The following is a 16632-nucleotide window of genomic DNA, read 5'->3' as shown; positions in this document are numbered from 1 at the left end:
TTGACAGTGACTTGTGTCGTATTTATAATGTGCCACCCACTGTCAGAGGAAACGTGGAGCCTTACTAAAGCCTTGGAACATCAGCTAGTTACAACTGAAAGAGCTATGGAAAGAATAATGATGGGAATAACACTAAGAGACAGAAATAAGAGCAACATGGATAGGAGAGCAAACTAAAATAGAGGATCTTCTCAGTGAGAAATGGACATGGACAGGACATGTAATGAGAATGACAAGAATAGGTCCATAGATGCACGAAACAAAGCAGGGGAAGGAAGAGAAAACGATGGATTGACGAACTAAACAATTGGTGGTATATACTGGCATAGAAAGGCCTTAAACAGACACATGTGGAAGGACATGGCTGGGGCCTTTGTCTTGCAGTGGACTAGCAACGGGTGATATATATATATATATATATATATATATATATATATATATATATATATATATATATATATATATATATATATATATATATATATATATATATATATATATATATATATATATATGTGTGTGTGTGTGTGTGTGTGTGTGTGTGTGTGTGTGTGTGTGTGTGTGTAGGCTAAATGACTCACTATTCCGTTACAATTATCTACTAAAAAAAAAAAAAAAAAAAAACTGCCGTTATATAAGATATATTTTATGTCAAGTGGTAGAACTGTATGGGACCATAGCCGGTGGCTTTTTTTCTCTTTTTTAAATTAAAAGCCAATTCTTTCGTTTCAAAATCTCCATGGTAACAAGGCTGACACGATACGAATTTTAATGTGTTTGATAGGCTTAAAATATGGACATTAAGATGTTTTATTCATGAGTAAGCTATGAGTCACATTTTCAATCAGCCTTCCGTTAATTTTCCTTCATTACATTTTTTAATAAATCTAAGAATGTTTTGATTTAGAATATAGATCTATTTAAAAATATGACATAAATAGTCTATCAATTTGTAACTATATACTGATAAACTTGTATTTTTAAAGATATGTATTGAAATGTAAATATTTTTAGTTGGCATTTATAATGCATGACATCGTCAAAATGCGCAGAATTTAAAATTTTATAGAATACACTAAATTCATTTATTGATCTAATATGCTTAAGAAATATATATAAATAAATAATATACATATAGTTTATAGATATATACCACAATTTCCACTGAAAAATGTATGAAATAAATGCAAATAAGAGTGAGAAATGGCCAATGCCATGTTGACGGTACTGTTGTACTTCACAACACCGGCAAATAATAACCACATGTTATGACAGATTAAATAAAATAAGTTAATAAATCAAGAAGAATTAAGTAATAAGTTAATATATTACAAAGTAATTACAATTTGATTTAAAAATGCTTAAATGATTATGATACATGATATCAAAAATGGTGTAAAAATTAGACCAGATGAAAGAGGGAAAACTACAAGATGGGATATATCATTGATAAAGAATATATTAAATTAATGATAAAATGTATAATGAATAGGTTCTATTTTACAATTAATTATTTATTTTCGAAATTGGCGGTAAGGAGAGAGAGATAGAGAGAGAAAGAAAAAAACGAGAATCGAGGATTCGAGCTAAAGAGAGAGAAAGAGGGAGAGAGAGAGAGAGAAGAGCAACAACACTGTGTACACTCGTGTGTTGTCTATCTACACATCCATAGCACATTGCGTATGTGTGTATACCCGTGAATGTGTCTGTAAATGTGTATGTGTGTGGCCGCCGAGGGATAATATACATCGTGTGGTAAACAACTTTGTAAACTTTCTGTATAGCCATTATGTACTTTGGTAAGCATTAGGCCTAGACCTAGTCTCAGGGCGAACTCGTTTTTTTAGTTTTTTTTCTTTTTTTTATGGATTTACCGCATGGGATTACAACTGCCAAGTGGATTAATGACGCCCTTTATGTATTAACTCGCATTTATTCCCCTGTTAAGTCATCTTTTCTCCCTATTTAACATTAATATGGACCTACGTATGGTATTCCGAAGGGGTGGACTGGTTCCCGCCGAAGTGCGCCCTTTAGTTAAGGGCTGCTTCTAAGGGTCTCTTTAGCGTAATTCTATTAATTCATGATGGTGTCCTTAGCCTTCGGGTTTCTTCTAGGCAACGTAGCCTAGTTTAGTCCTAGTCAATTCGCTGTAGCTTAATAAACCTGTCAACGAAAATCTTAGGCCTATTAGGCCTACCCGGTTTTATTTAATATTTAGGTAATTGTCATATCATTTCATAGGCTTAATTAGCTAGAATAATTTAGGTTAAGTAATTTTTTTCCATATATATCTACCATACAAATTTTGAGGCCTAGGTAGGCCTATAGACGTGTCTCATTGGGTTGGTTTAGTTGTAGTATATACATTACATAGGCCTTTCCATATTACATAGGTCTTATCAAATACATTTTTCATCTTTCTATTTCATAAATGAAGAAATGTAGATCGGCTAACACGCTTTGGCTCGGCCGTTGAAAGAGGTTAGGACGAATATATTTAGTTTAGTAGTATTACTCAAATAAATAGATTTAATTTAGTAGTAAAAATAACTTAAATAGATTTGTTTTCATCTAAGTAACACCAACCTAACCTTATGAACGTCATTGTTATAACGACATCATAGTTACTGCAACTCGTTGTATAGTCGCTGCCAAGATTCCGGGCATAATAAGCAGCGCCCCCTGAGGGCGTCTTAGCCTATCACATTATCTCCCACATTAGCAGCGGTCACAATACATCCGCTTACAAATTTCAAGCTGTTTTTGCGGGAGACAACATGATTGGTTTTGACGGAATCTCTGCGGGGACTATATTTTCTGTAGTTGGTGCGTCGAGTGATTTACAAACTTCCATTTATTAGAAAGCGAAAGGATTTAGTCAATTTTGTCTTCACATTAGAGTCAAGTGTTCTATAGGATATAGGTCCGTCTCGGACCATTTAAAGTAACCAACTTGGCCCATCACCTTTGCCAAGTCGGTCCATTTGTGATAGCCAACTCGGCCAATTTTTGACAGATCAGATCAGATGAAGTTGTCCATTATAGCTTTTGCAGCATCACTGAATTTGTATTTGGATGTGGGCCGAGTTGGTAGTCACAACGGGCGGACTTGGCTATGGGACGAGTTGAACTACATCCTTCTATAGTAGTAAGAGTTGAATTGTATGGTATATCCTGTGTGGAGCGGCGAGTCGACCATGCAAAAAGAGTGATGACCTGTAACCGAGTAGAATGTGTTTCGATGCGTGTAAACGGTACGTTCTTGGATTACAACGGAGGTCCTTTCCTATGACGTGATGCAAGTCGGATCAAACATAAATACGGCTCCTTTTATAAGCATCAAAGTCCTTTGCGTATGCTAATGCAGTATCTCTAGAACTTAAAAAGGTACTTTTTTGTTATAGAAACAACAAATTTTGATAAGAAACACTTGAAGGACATGATTATAGATAACAAAATCAAAATAATAGAATAATAATGTAATTCCTTTGTGGTGGACTGTGTTGTATCCTCGAAACTTAAAAATCAAAACTGTTAAAACCCGAGGACTAGGTTAGGTTAGCTTAACGTAGGTGTATTTTTGTCCTCTGTATGATTTAACCAGAATGAGCAATTTAGACATTGACATTTTCTTCTCTGTAGGTTAGGTTAGTTAAGTATAATTGCCGTCGGTGGCTTTTAAGTTTCCCTAAATTTGTCCAATTAACGTAGTGAGGCAATCAGTTTATGGCGAGAGTCCGCCCTAATTTAGCAATAGAATATTCTTTTTTCTGCATGCAGCATTGATGTTGAATAATAGGTCTTTTCATATGATTGTGTCTAGATGACTCGTCGCCCCTACCAACTCACCACCATAGTGATTTGAAGAAATTCATTTGCACATAGCAAAGATAATTTTTAAGGGATTACCATATAAAATCAATAAAAGATTTGCTCGATACTTGCAAATATTAACCCAGGAAAACCATAAATCAACTTTTTTTAATGCTGTCAGTATCAAAATTAACGGTTTTATTGTCTCATGCAATACTACAGTAACGCATGAGGAAACGAGGTGTTCAGGAAATGTCAGCTATCCGTAGGTGTTGTCACAAAGCCTTGTACTTTTGTAATTGTAATACATGTTGCTTTTGCAATTTGCTTCCATTTTCCGTTAATTGTTGTCGCAGGTGCATCGTATCTTGGCTAAGCTGATGAAGGCACTGTGATTACTGCATACAGTCGTGCGGGCTGAAATATTCATTATTATAATATTCATAATTCAAGAATAGTTTCTGGTTATTAAAGCTCTAGAAGAAAATGGCGACTGTTGAATTTTTGTATATATTTTTTTTAATTTCTTTCAGGAAGTATTCAGTAGAGTCCTTTCAGATAAAGCAAAGAGCTTTCCAAAACTGCATGATATGAACTCCTTCCATCTACGACACTTCGTAAATTTAAAACCACTTTCCTTTTTCTAAATGCAGGTGTGCTTTTATAAATACTCTGGTACTTTCCATGGATTGTCATTCATTGACACCATCAGGTACCTGTTAGAAATAATATAAAGTTATTTAAGCTGTGAGCAATTGGAAAATGATGTTGAGTTTACTAGTTACCTATTTCTTAATCTTGATGGAATGCTATAGACTTGTGTTTATTGGTGTTAGTAAAATGCTTTACATGACTTTAAGTTATGAAGATGAATACATACTGGTATATATGCTGCCTTTGACCAAAGGAGTCTCTCTCATGGTCTGAACATCAAAATTATTGTGAGGTTTTCCAGTCTGTGAGTTCCTAGCTACATAGTTATTTAAAAATGATAAAGTGTCAAAAACAAAATAAAGTCAGCTTGTACAATCCTGAAGTTTAGATTGGTATCGCACAGAGCAAAGTTGTTTGTTCCTACACTATTACAAACCTTGGTCCTTTACGTAGGATAGATATCAGCAAAGCTGGAGTACTTGGTAATTGAAATTTTTGAGCGAGATGGTTAAACATATGGCCAGTAGTTACATGGCAGAAGCCGGGAACCCCCCCCCCCCCCCTGCTTGCTCACTGAGCATTCACTGGTTTTAGCTGTCAGTGAGAACAGATGTTCTTCCATGGGTTGGAGTCTCTTAGTGGTTTAGTTGCGTTTTTTTTTTCAGCACGTTTGTGAGTGTTTGCTTCCGTGGGGATGTCTACGGCTAAGCAAACTTGGCTTTTAAAATTTTCTTTAACTGTTGGACACTTGTTCCCTGTGCCAATACTGTTCTATGCCTTTGGAATAATCCTTTGGAAGGGGAATAAACTTCAGTCTTATGACATTGTCTTTGGTCTGAACTCAAGGAATGTTCCACCCTTGAGTCAGACTTACCCGAGAGTCCAACCCCCTATGAGTTTGGAGGATGACAATATTTGGAGGAACAAGCTCTTCTTCCCAAATGGAGACCGCATCCTTCTGTTGGATGCGCACACTCACGAGCAATACGTTTCTGAGCATGAGATGTTTGAACTCTGGATCATCGTTTATCAATGAACGCGCTGCTTCACATATACTGTACAACCTTTTCCAACTACATTTTGAACCTAGCTCGCCAGACTTCCATTCACAGCATGTTCCTTATATGCGCGCACAAGATTCCGCTCTAATAACCGCAAGCACGGGGGTATGCTCACACTGTAGCACACTTAACAAGTCACAGTGTCACTCATTCCCATGGATTCATGCTAGCCTTCCTTGGTGCACTCTCCCAGTGGGGCTCCCCGTGGGGAGGTATAGCCATGAGACCGGTGGAAGAGACACGATTATTGTTGACATCTCCCCTGTGCTTTTCCTCTGGGACACATGCTGCCCATATTTGAGAAGCCCTCCTCTCACTTGGATTCCTGGATTAAGGAGCTACATAACTCTCAACACATGTACTAGTTCTCCTTGGCTTACAATGCGAACTAACTCGCTTGTCTCCACCAGACGACCCCTCCTCTTCTGAGCCTGTGGTGGTACTGCATGCCACCCTACCCCGCGTGCTTAACTAGCACGCGTTTTGCCAGTTAGGGGTTTGAAGCAAGTAGGTTACCACCAGAGCTTATCACGCTCCTTGTTCCCAGACTACGTCGCCTTAGCGGGCTGCTCCTTTATAAAGACAGTTGCGTCACAAAATCCAGAGCGCTCGTTTATGCTGGAGCGCAACTATGAACCCACAATTTTAATTATGACCTGCCTGTTTATCTAGTAGACCTTACTGACCACCAAACTTGTGGTTGTCAGCTCCAAGTTACGCCTCTTGGTAACCCTTGTCCTCGAACCCATCGTTTCTTTCAGCAACAATTATCGATTGTCCTCAATCAAATTTATTTTGACCACACCTTCTCTCCCCAGAATCAAAGAGTTCCCACTAGGGAACGTCTTCAGTCTCCTTTGGAATGGAACAGATCTGGAGTTCCCTAATGCCTCAGATGATAGGATGTTTTCATGTAACCCTCTCTGAGGGCTCAAACCTCAGAGAAAGTATGGATCTACAGTCGTTACCGATGAACAGATCTTCTTGTGTGCTAGAAATCATTCTCAAGCTTCCTTGTAGATCATGACTCGCGAGGTATTCACACCTGGTTTTAGAATGGGTATGGGGAACAACCCCTCTTTTTTTCGATCTTCTGCAAAGGGAAAGGAGCGTGCGATGTATTTGGTACGTCGTATGTCAGAAGACTGTACACGCTGCCAGTCAGAAACAAATGACCCCAGGCAATTGCCCTTCCTTTTCCCCTATTGGACGACTAGCCCTGTTGAACCAATCAATAGTAGTTTCATATTCATTCCTACCATTTCTCTTCTTTGGGGAGAAACGGTGTTGGCCAATCCTTCACCAAGGACAAAGACAGATGGCGAGATTTCACGCTATTTTTTTTTTCTCATTAGTTGTTCGCAACTCGATCATCAATTGGAACAACACCACACAATCTCACAGTAGTGAGTATTTATTGGAAAGTTTTGCTTTTGCTCGTGATCTTGGATTGGTTGGCGATCAGTCACTTTCTTTTAACTCGATCTCTGGTTCGTGCTCCCATTTTAGCCATTACACACGTGTGTTATTATAAACTGCAACCTTAACTGCTCAGTGAGAGATCAATTGCACACCCTTTCAGCTGCCTGCTAGAGTGCTCTCCTTTTGGAGCACCTCATTTGTAAATTTTTTGTCTTAGCAGGTGGTGCGCCTATCTGGAGCAGTTACATGCTGGTGCTCTCCCATCTATATGCAAGTAACCACCTTCAAGCGCAACAATTCTGTGCGCCTTCAGCACAGTCCAACGACTTGGTGAATGCAGGGAAAGTGACGTCTCCCCAAGCTTCTTTGGTCGACTTTTTTTTAGTAAAGAAGGCATCTGGAGGCCGGTCCGTAGATCTCTCGGCCCTGAATGAGTGTGTTCTGCAAATCTCGTTCAGGTTGGAGACTTGAGGCCCAGTCAGGCAGGCGATTAGACTTTCGTTTTGTAATAGCGAGCAGGGTGTTACCAATTCAAAGTTCTTTGCTTTGTTTTCTCAACAGCTCTGCATAGAGGCAAGACCACCACATTGAAACATCATCAAACTCTTACATTTCCTTAAGAGGGCACCTTATGAACCATTGAGGCTTGCCTCAGACTGGGATCTTACCCGCAAAACAAAAACAATTTTCTTGCTTGCCTTAGCCTCCTCTAACCAGGTTATCGAGCTTGAGAATATCTTCATTAGCATCACTAATACGGGACGCTGGAGGCAGGTCTCGCTCTCTCGAGTTTGTCGATAAAACCCAGAATCCATCAGTTCTCGATTCCAGATTTTCATCATTTCAGGTCGTGGGGTTTAGAGCTGTAACCTACGATCTTGATCAGCTGCTTTTGTGTCCTGTTAAGGCGCCGAGGCGCTAGCTTAAACGTACGCAAGCAACTCTACCTTACCTGCAGTGCCTCTTAGTCAGCACTGGAAGAGTTAAGGAAAAGGTGACTAAGAATACAGTCTCATTTTGGCTGAGGGAAGTTATTACCTGTACCTGTTTGCCTTCCTCACCTTCTGCTCCTGATATAGCCCGGGTTAGAGCTTGTGAGGCCAGGAGTGTAAGCACGACCCTGGCATTCCAAAAGAACCTCTCTGGGGCGCGGATACTCCCTGCAGGCGTCTGCAAAAGACTGACCATGTTTACTGTACATTACCTGCAGGAATTGACTAGCAGGTCCTAGCTACTGGCCACCTATTTACACTTTTTTATTATATATAAAAGTTTAACTGCTGAGTATTCCATATTCGCTGATATCTATCCTATGTAAAGGGCTCGTGTTTGTATTATTAGGAAAAATACATTTTTAAATATTAAACTTAGCCGGTGAATATATAATAGCTGACGGCTCGACAGAATTCAAAAACTCGTGAGCGATCGCCATGAAGGTAGCGGGTGTGCCCACCAGCGCCGACTATCGGCCAGATACCGCATATACATGTAAACAGCTCCAGTTCTTCTCTGTCGGTTTCATCGACAAGTCGATTCCACTCGCTATTATGACCTCGAGTTTTCTACCGAATTGGTGAAGTACTTGGTTTTGGTTTTATTGCTTTCGCCGTGTTGTATTATTCAATACTATCCTCAAAAGAAATGCTTTTGAAAGGAGAGTAAAAATGTTTTGCCCTTGCTCTTTTATCTCTGGTTTTTTTCCATAGAGTAAAAATGGCCGACCCTTCCCTTAGTGTACGGAAGTGTGTTTTAGGCTTTTAGCAATTATCTTATCACGTTATAAATTGTTGTTGTTAATTATAGATTTTCCTCTATATATTTTATATCTCACCCGCCTTTATTAGGCCTCTTCGATTAGCTTTCCATTTATACTAAACATCAAGATAAATTTTAATGTTTTGTTTACAGCGGCCTTACCTAGTCCGAGAGTAGGCGGTCCTAAATTGGAAACCGAAGTTAAACAACGTTGAGCCCATTCAACTTTTATTTTCGTTAAGTTTAAATCATTTGCTCTGTAAGAGTTATTAAATGAATATTTTTTATTAGATATTTTATGAAAGATTTTCTTTGAATATTCTTCGTGCTGTTTCAAAGATGAACTAACGTTTGGTTTATTTATGCTACGCAGTTTGCGCTCTATCGTTACGATAGAGAAAGAGAGAACCACGGTTTCACTTTGCAGAAAGAGTAAATCGATTTTGACGTTTTGTTCATTCTTCTTTCAAACTGAAATGTTTTAAATACTAATTTAAAGGAACTTGTTAATTTTCAATTTCTTAGTCCTTTCAGTTTTTTCCTTTGGTCAAATAACCTGTTTATTGACGAAGGGTGAGTGGGTTTTTCTCTTCGGTGTGAAATCAAGAGAGAGAGAGAGGAAGAGAGAACGTTCCGATCTTTATTCTCGTCCCAAGCGAGTAACGTTGTTCTCGAGTCAGTTTTTTACTCTCGTCCCAAGTCTCTGTACGGGGAGAAAGGATAAAACGTTTTTAGTTTTTATTCTCGTCCCAAGGCACTGTACGGTGAGAGATTGAAAACGTAGTTTTTAATGAACTAGTGTTTAGTCTCCTCCCCAGTCACTGATCCTTTTATCTTTATATATTTCCGTTTTATTCGATATATATGTTTACTGATTTTTGCTTGTATTAATGTGCTTACATTATACGACTTATTTCGCAATTATAACCTTTTGATGTAGGGGAGAATTGCATGCTTCAGGTAGAAATCAGTTTTATTCATGCCTAATGTGAAATTATTGAAAAATTCGATTTCAGTGAAGTAAGTGCAAAAACAGAAATTCGTAGTGATAAAGTGATAATTGCGCAAAGTGTTTTTTAGTGTTGCGACCGAGGGTTCGTCTGTTCGTGCTTGTCGTTCACCTAGTCCGATACCTCTTTCAGGCTCCCATGCTCCAGGGAGAAGTAATGTTGTAGGACTTATGGGGACGAGAGGCTTTAACCAACGAACAAACGTTCCCTCTATGGTATCGGGCGTGTCTAGCAAGATCGCCCCTACCATAAGACGAGCGAGGCTGTTTTTCTCCTCGTCATCCGAAGGCTTCTCGCAAAAGAAATCTTGGAGCAAAGTTTCTAGACCCTTAAAGCGGAATTCAGTCCATTCAGGACAGGTCCAGCGTCCTGGCTGTAGCCATGGGGACAGCTCTGACCCTTTGCAGTCGTCGGAAGACGATTCGCCTATTAAACGCAAGCGTAACACGGGGTCCGAGGGTCGCGGTAAAGGCAATGTTTTGCCAACACAGACGTTACCGTCGTCTCGGCCCGTCCCGACTCCTGTTGATCCTAAATGGGTTGTCCTGCAGGACATGCAGACTAAGCTTGCCTCCCTTATGGAGAAGTATGACGTTGAGCAGGTTCACGATAAACCTTCGCTTTCCAGTCGCTGTTACACTAAACGAGACTCTGGCCGTCAGCCGCCCAAATGAGCATTTACTCGTCCGTTTGACGTTATGAAACGTGATGTCGGTAGTTTGTCACGTCAGTCACGTGACTTGCATCCTTACTCGCTGCAGTCCCGTGTTGACTTTCAGCCGCTGCCGCAGCCTCGTGTTGACGTTCAGCCGCTGCCGCAGTCTCGTGTTGACGTTCAGGACGCTCGCCAACCAGCTACAGTTGCCTTGTTTTGACGTTGAACGTCAAGCACCGCAGTCAAGAGTTGTTTTAACTGCTCTATCTAGGCAGTCAAGGCAGTCTCGACTTGACGTCGAGCGTCCTCCCACACCTGATGTTGTTGCTGGTCAGTCCTTTAAGCAGTTACATGACGTAGCGTCCTTGACTGCTACTGATGCTCCTTTGCGTGTGGACTCTGCTTGTCAAGCATTGCCACCACGGCAGGTCTCTCCCTTGCTTGAGACTCGGCAATTGTCGGACGAGTTTTCCTTCAGATGAGGAAGTTGCTGATCCCCCTCCTACTGATATTCCCTTGGGGACTCTGTCAGACGGAGAGGAGCCTAAAGCTGCTCAGCCCTCTATGGACTTTAAATAAATCATGCTGATTTTTAAGGATCTTTGTCCGGATCATTTTGTAACTGCTGCTCCTCGTTCGCCTAAACGTCAGAGTTTACACTAGGCCTAGCTACTTCGAAGCCGTTGTTTTCTAAGCTAGTGCTCTCTCGCTCTTCTAAGAGAGCTTTACGTTTGCTAGGCGACTGGTTGATCACCAGGAGGAGTTTGGGGGAGACAGCCTTTGCTTTCCCTCCTTTTAAACTGGCTTATAGAGCGAGCGTCTGGTATGACACGGGAGAAGTTCTCGGCTTGGGAGTTCCTGCCTCTGCCCAGATAGACTTCTCAAGCCTCATAGACTCTCCCTGCCGCCTGGCCATGAGACGCTCCAAGATTTTATGGTCAGCTTCAGAGCTAGACCATCTCCTGTTAGGAGTTTTTCGAGCGTTTGAAGTTTTGCTGTACAATTATGTCATGCATAAACAAGGCTATCAGGGATGGCTCCAAAGATCTGACAGCCACGTTCTCTGCAGGAACAAGACTATCAGGGATGGCTCCAATGATCTGGCAGCCACGTTCACTGCAGGAGTACGTAAGATGCAAGTGCGCTCAATGTGTTCATTGTCAAGACAAACTTCACGATGAAGTCTACCAAGCTGTCTTGACAGCATTAATGGAAGGCGACTGGATGGTCTCTCTCGACCTTCAGGATGCATACTTCCACATCCCGATTCATCCAAACTTTCAACTACATCTGAGGTTTGTGGACGGGAAAGTAATGTACCACTGTCGAACACTGTACTCCGACCTCATTCCTGCTCCTCTTGTTTTTACAAGGCCATTGCAAAATGTAGCAAGCTTTCTACATTTTTTGAGGATTCAGAGCCTCCCTTTATTTTGACGACTGGCTAATCAGGGCGTTCGTCATTATATCGCTGTCTGGAGAGCCTCTAATGGACATTAGACCTAACCAAGGAGCTAGGTCTCATAGTGAACGTAGAGAAGTCGTAACTTACAGTATCCCATCCCAGACTATTTTTTTTTTGGGAATGGAGATACAGTGTCTGATTTTTCGACCCTTTTCGTCTCCCGCAAGAATGGAACAAGCTCTGTTAAAGTCCTTCACTTGCAAGAGAAAAACAGTTGCTCTGTAAGAGTTTGAACTAGCCTCGTGGGAACTCTTTCATCGCTGGAGTAGTTCACTCTCTGGGGAGACTCAACCTATGCCCTTTCCTATTTCACCTAAACATTGGAACAAGGAGAAGGGCTTAGTGAGTATCTCTTTCCCAATCTCCAACTCAGTCTAGACATGTCTGACTTGGTGGGACAGCAACATCAGACTTCGAGAAGGTCTTTCTCTTGCGATCAAGAACCCAAACCATGTGTTGTTTTCAGATGCAGCGGATTTGGGTTAGAGAGCTCCACTGGACAGTCTGGAAGGCTCGGTTCTTTGATCCACGGATCAGAAGGAACTCCTTTTAAGGCAGTAACATCTCTCCTTTGGCGAGATTTGTGCAGAAATGAATGTCTTGGCGGACGGCCTCAGCAGAAGAGGACAAGTCTTCTCCATGGAGTGGACGTTGCATAAGACTGTGTGCGAGAAGCTATGGATGACATGGGGTCTACCCACCATAGATCTTTTTGCTACTCTCTCTGACAAAGAGGCTCTCGACTTACTGCTTTCCAGATCCAGAGGCACCTCACATAGACGCTTTCCTGCTGGACTGGTCTCACCTGGACGTTTATGCCTTTCCACCTTTCAAGATCCTAGACAAGGTGCTGCAGAAGTTCACCTCTCACGAAGGGACCAGGTTGACATTGGTTGCTCCACTCTGGCCCGCGAGAGAGTGAGTAACAGAGGTACTTCAATGGCTGGTAGACGTTCCAAGGAGTCTACCTTTAAGGATGGATCTCTTACGGCAGCCACGTAAGGAGTCTTCATCAAAGCCTCCCCGCGCTTCGTCTGACTGCCTTCAGACTATCGAAAGACTCTCAAGAGCTAGAGGATTTTCGAAGGAGGCAGCCAGAACGATTGCGAGAGCTAGGAGAGCATCTACCATCAAGGTCTATCAGTCGAAGTGGGAAGTCTTTAGAGACTGGTGCAAGTCATCATCCATTTCCTCTTCCAGTACCTCTGTAGCCCAAATTGCAGACTTTCTCCTACATCTGAGAAATGTTCGCTCCCTCTCAGCGCCCACTATTAAGGGCTACAGGAGCATGTTGGCGTCTGTGTTCAGACATAGAGGCTTAGATCTGTCCAATAATCAAGATCTCCAAGCACTCCTTAAGTCCTTCGAGACCTCTAAGGAGCGTCGTATGGCAACTCCTGGATGGAACTTAGACGTGGTCCTAAGGTTCCTAATGTCCGACAGGTGTGAGCCATTACATTCAGCCTCCCTGAAGGATCTCACCCTCAAGACGCTTTTCTTAGTGTGCTTGGCTTCGGCTAAAAGGGTCAGTGAGATCCATGCCTTCAGTAGGAACATCGGCTTTTCTACAGATAAAGCCACATGTTTACTTCAGCTTGGTTTTCTTGGCCAAAAATGAACTGCCTTCTCGTCCTTGGCCTAAGTCATTTGATGTACCTTGCCTGTCAGAGATCGTAGGCAACGAGCTTGAAAGAGTGCTGTGTCCAGTTAGAGCTCTGAAGTTTTATTTAGCTCGGACTAAATCCTTACGAGGTGGATCTAAGGCTTTGTGGTGCTCAGTTAAGAAGCCTTCATTGCCTATGTCAAAGAATGCTTTGTCATATTTTATTAGATTTTTAATCCGAGAGGCTCGTTCTCACTTGAGTGAAAAAGAGCGTTGCTTGCTTAAGGTTAAGACGCACGAAGTAAGAGCTATAGCAACTTCTGTGGCCTTTAAGCAAAACAGATCTCTGCGAAGTATTATGGACGCGACCGTTTGGAGAAGCAAGTCGGTATTCGCGTCATTTTACTTAAAAGATGTCCAGACTCTTTATGAGGACTGCTACACACTGGGTCCATTCGTTACAGCGAGTGCAGTAGTGGGTAAGGGTTCTACCACTACATTCCCTTAATTCCAATATCCTTTTAATCTTCTCTTGAAATGTTTTTTAATTGGGTTGTACGGAAGGCTAAGAAGCCTTTCGCATCCTTTTTGATTTGGCGGGTGGTCAAATGTCATTTCTTGAGAGCGCCCAGATTAAGGGTTTTGATGAGGTCCTGTTGTATGGGTTGTCGCCCTAGATACTTCAGCTCCTGGGAGTCTTTCAGCATCCTAAGAGGATGGCTGGGCTTCGTGAGGAAAGCGGACTAACAAGGCAGAGTAATCGTTAGAGTCGGCTTCCTTACCAGGTACCTATATTTATTTGGGTTTGGTTATGATATAACTGTCAAAAACTCTAAGCATATACGCCGTAAACTGTATTAATACTGGTCTCTACCCACCACCATGGGTGTGAATCAGCTATTATATATTCACCGGCTAAGTTTAATATTTAAAAATGATATTTTGATTATAAAATAAATTTTTGAATATACTTACCCGGTGAATATATAAATTAAAGGCCCCCCCTTCCTCCCCGATAGAGACCCAGCGGGATGAGAAGAACTGGAGCTGTTTACATGTATATGCAGTATCTGGCCGATAGTCGGCGCTGGTGGGCACACCCACTACCTTCATGGCGATCGCTCGCGAGTTTTTGAATTCTGTCGAGCCGTCGGAGACGTCAGCTATTATATATTCACCGGGTAAGTATATTCAAAAATTTATTTTATAATCAAAATATATTACTTCCAAATTTATAATTTTTAGAAAAAAAGAAATTTGTTCCGTAACCGAAATACAAACCACGCTATTTACATTGGGTTTACCTTTTAGCGCAGCTGAAATGGCGAGCCATTAGAATTTAACGAGGGTGTATTACCCCCGCGCTAGTTAGCGGGGGGAGGGGTAGGGGAGCGGTAGCTAGCTACCCCTCCCCCCCCCTCACACACAGATGAATGCTCACTTTCACTTTTGGCTCGGACTGTGACAGACGTCTCTGTCTTGGTCCTCTCTTGGCTGCCATTGTTTGTTTTGTCTTTACTTAATCGCTTACTTTTCTATTACTCAATATATATGTAAACATGTTTTCATGTTTGTATATATATTTGGGTATAGAAATCAGTAAGTTTCCTTTTCAGATTTGTGTGTGTAGTGTACGATATCTACGTGGTGTCCTCGGCAGTTTGGCCACCACGGCATATTTTATGGGTGGCGATCGAGTTTGACTTCGGTCTTTCTCTCTCTCTCTCTCTCTTGAGGTCGTTCACCCTTTTACTACGTGTTACTACGCCCTTGTAGCTTCCTTTCCGTGTGGGGGGGTTGCTACGCCGTACGTTTGTATCAATTAGTTTATGAATCTAATTGTAGTTGTTTTTTTTTGTTTTTTTTTTTCAGCTTGTAGAACGATTCCTTTCGGGGTTTTCGTTCTTTCTTTAGTGTTCATTCATTTGTAATTACATAATTACATAGTTACATAATTATAATTGTTATAATTCTGTTTTGGTTACAGCTCTCCTTACGTGAGTGTAAGTGGTTGTGAGGGCACGTGCCTGTTGTATAATTCTTGTTTCCTTTCCCTCGGGATTCCTCTTTGGAGCCTTCCCGGGGGAATGAATGTGTACTAATGATTTTTGTTTTATTTTTTTACAGTTACCGATCTAGTTCGTTTCTGTAATATGGCAACAGTGTGAGCTGTCTTGTTGAGGCCTGGGGATTCGGCTGTTGCTGCCTCCCCCCTTGTATTTTCATCAGGGGCGTGTCTCCTTCTACTGGAAGTACTCCCGTGACGACGGACAGCTCTCCAGTTCATTTTAGAACTCTCAGGAGGCTTGCCTCCTTGGGCGGGTAACTTTCCTTCCGAGGGAAGTTTTTCCTGTCCAGGCTTGAGTTTTTCCCCTTTTGGGGGGTTCTTCTCTTGCCTTTTTTTCGTGCGACTATGCTCTTGGTGCTGAGCGGTCACACCTGCAGTTTCGCTCAAGGGGCTGGGCAACTGCAGAGCTCCTCTTCGGAGGATTGCTCCTTTTAGGTCACTGGCTGACCAGTCTCTTCTACGAAGTGTTTCTCTTTCGTTCGCGAGAGAGTACACTCATAGAGACTCCTCTTCGGAGGATTCTTCTGCTGCTGTTGCTGTTGGCCTCCCTCGCCGTAAGGCCCACTGTCCGCCTCGTCGTAAGGGCCTCTCATCTCCCTATAAGGGTGCTAAGAGGCGCCTTTTTGAATCTCCGTTTGCAGCCTACAACTCCTTTTTCTTGATCTTCTGCCTTGGTGCAGATGGACAGCAGTCTGATCTCGTCTTCCGACGGGCAACGTCTTCCCGATGGACAACGGTCTTCCGACGGACATCAGTCTCCCGGCGGACAGTTAACGGTCTTCCGGCGGACATCAGTCTCCCGACTGACAACGATCCCTTCGGGGCAAAGGGTTGCCTCCCACGGGGGTTCTTCCCTTGCGTGTCAGGGCTCCCCTGCGCGCCCTTCTGCTGTGTTCTCTCCTGCTCCTGCTCAGTGTTAGCGCACAGGCGCTCTCCTGCTCATCAGCGCTCTCATGATGATCATCCCTGCTGTTCCTGTTGGTTCCTGTTACGCGCCCACGTTCGCCCTCGCGATCTAGAACTTCGGTTCAGGTCTGGGTCAAGGACTCTTCTTCTATGCGCAGGCTTCCACGCGTTGCCTTCTGCTCGTCAGCGATCATCAGCTCGCCAGCGATCTCCGGAT

The 16632-nt window shown here is 42.3% G+C and overlaps 1 protein-coding gene across 3 annotated transcripts in view; it reads left to right on the top strand.

Moving 5' to 3' along the window:
* Positions 1–1597: 1597 nt before the first annotated feature.
* The window catches only part of LOC137618719 (KH domain-containing protein akap-1-like), a 63780-nt gene continuing 48745 nt past the window's right edge, over positions 1598–16632 (top strand). For 2 of the 3 annotated variants that reach the window (XM_068348882.1, XM_068348883.1), the window contains exon 1: positions 1598–1755. Coding sequence is in view for 1 of the 3 variants with exons in the window: in XM_068348881.1 (XP_068204982.1) it covers positions 1790–1799 (10 nt within the window). In the remaining 2 variants the exon portion in view is untranslated. Of the gene's footprint in view, positions 1800–16632 lie in introns of all 3 variants that reach the window. The other variant, XM_068348881.1, reaches the window with a different exon arrangement.

The sequence above is a fragment of the Palaemon carinicauda genome, chromosome 25 (assembly GCF_036898095.1).
Source record: "Palaemon carinicauda isolate YSFRI2023 chromosome 25, ASM3689809v2, whole genome shotgun sequence".
NCBI lineage: Eukaryota > Metazoa > Arthropoda > Malacostraca > Decapoda > Palaemonidae > Palaemon > Palaemon carinicauda.
The sequence above is the reverse complement of the archived record's forward strand: the minus strand, read 5'-3'. Positions and strand labels throughout refer to the sequence as shown.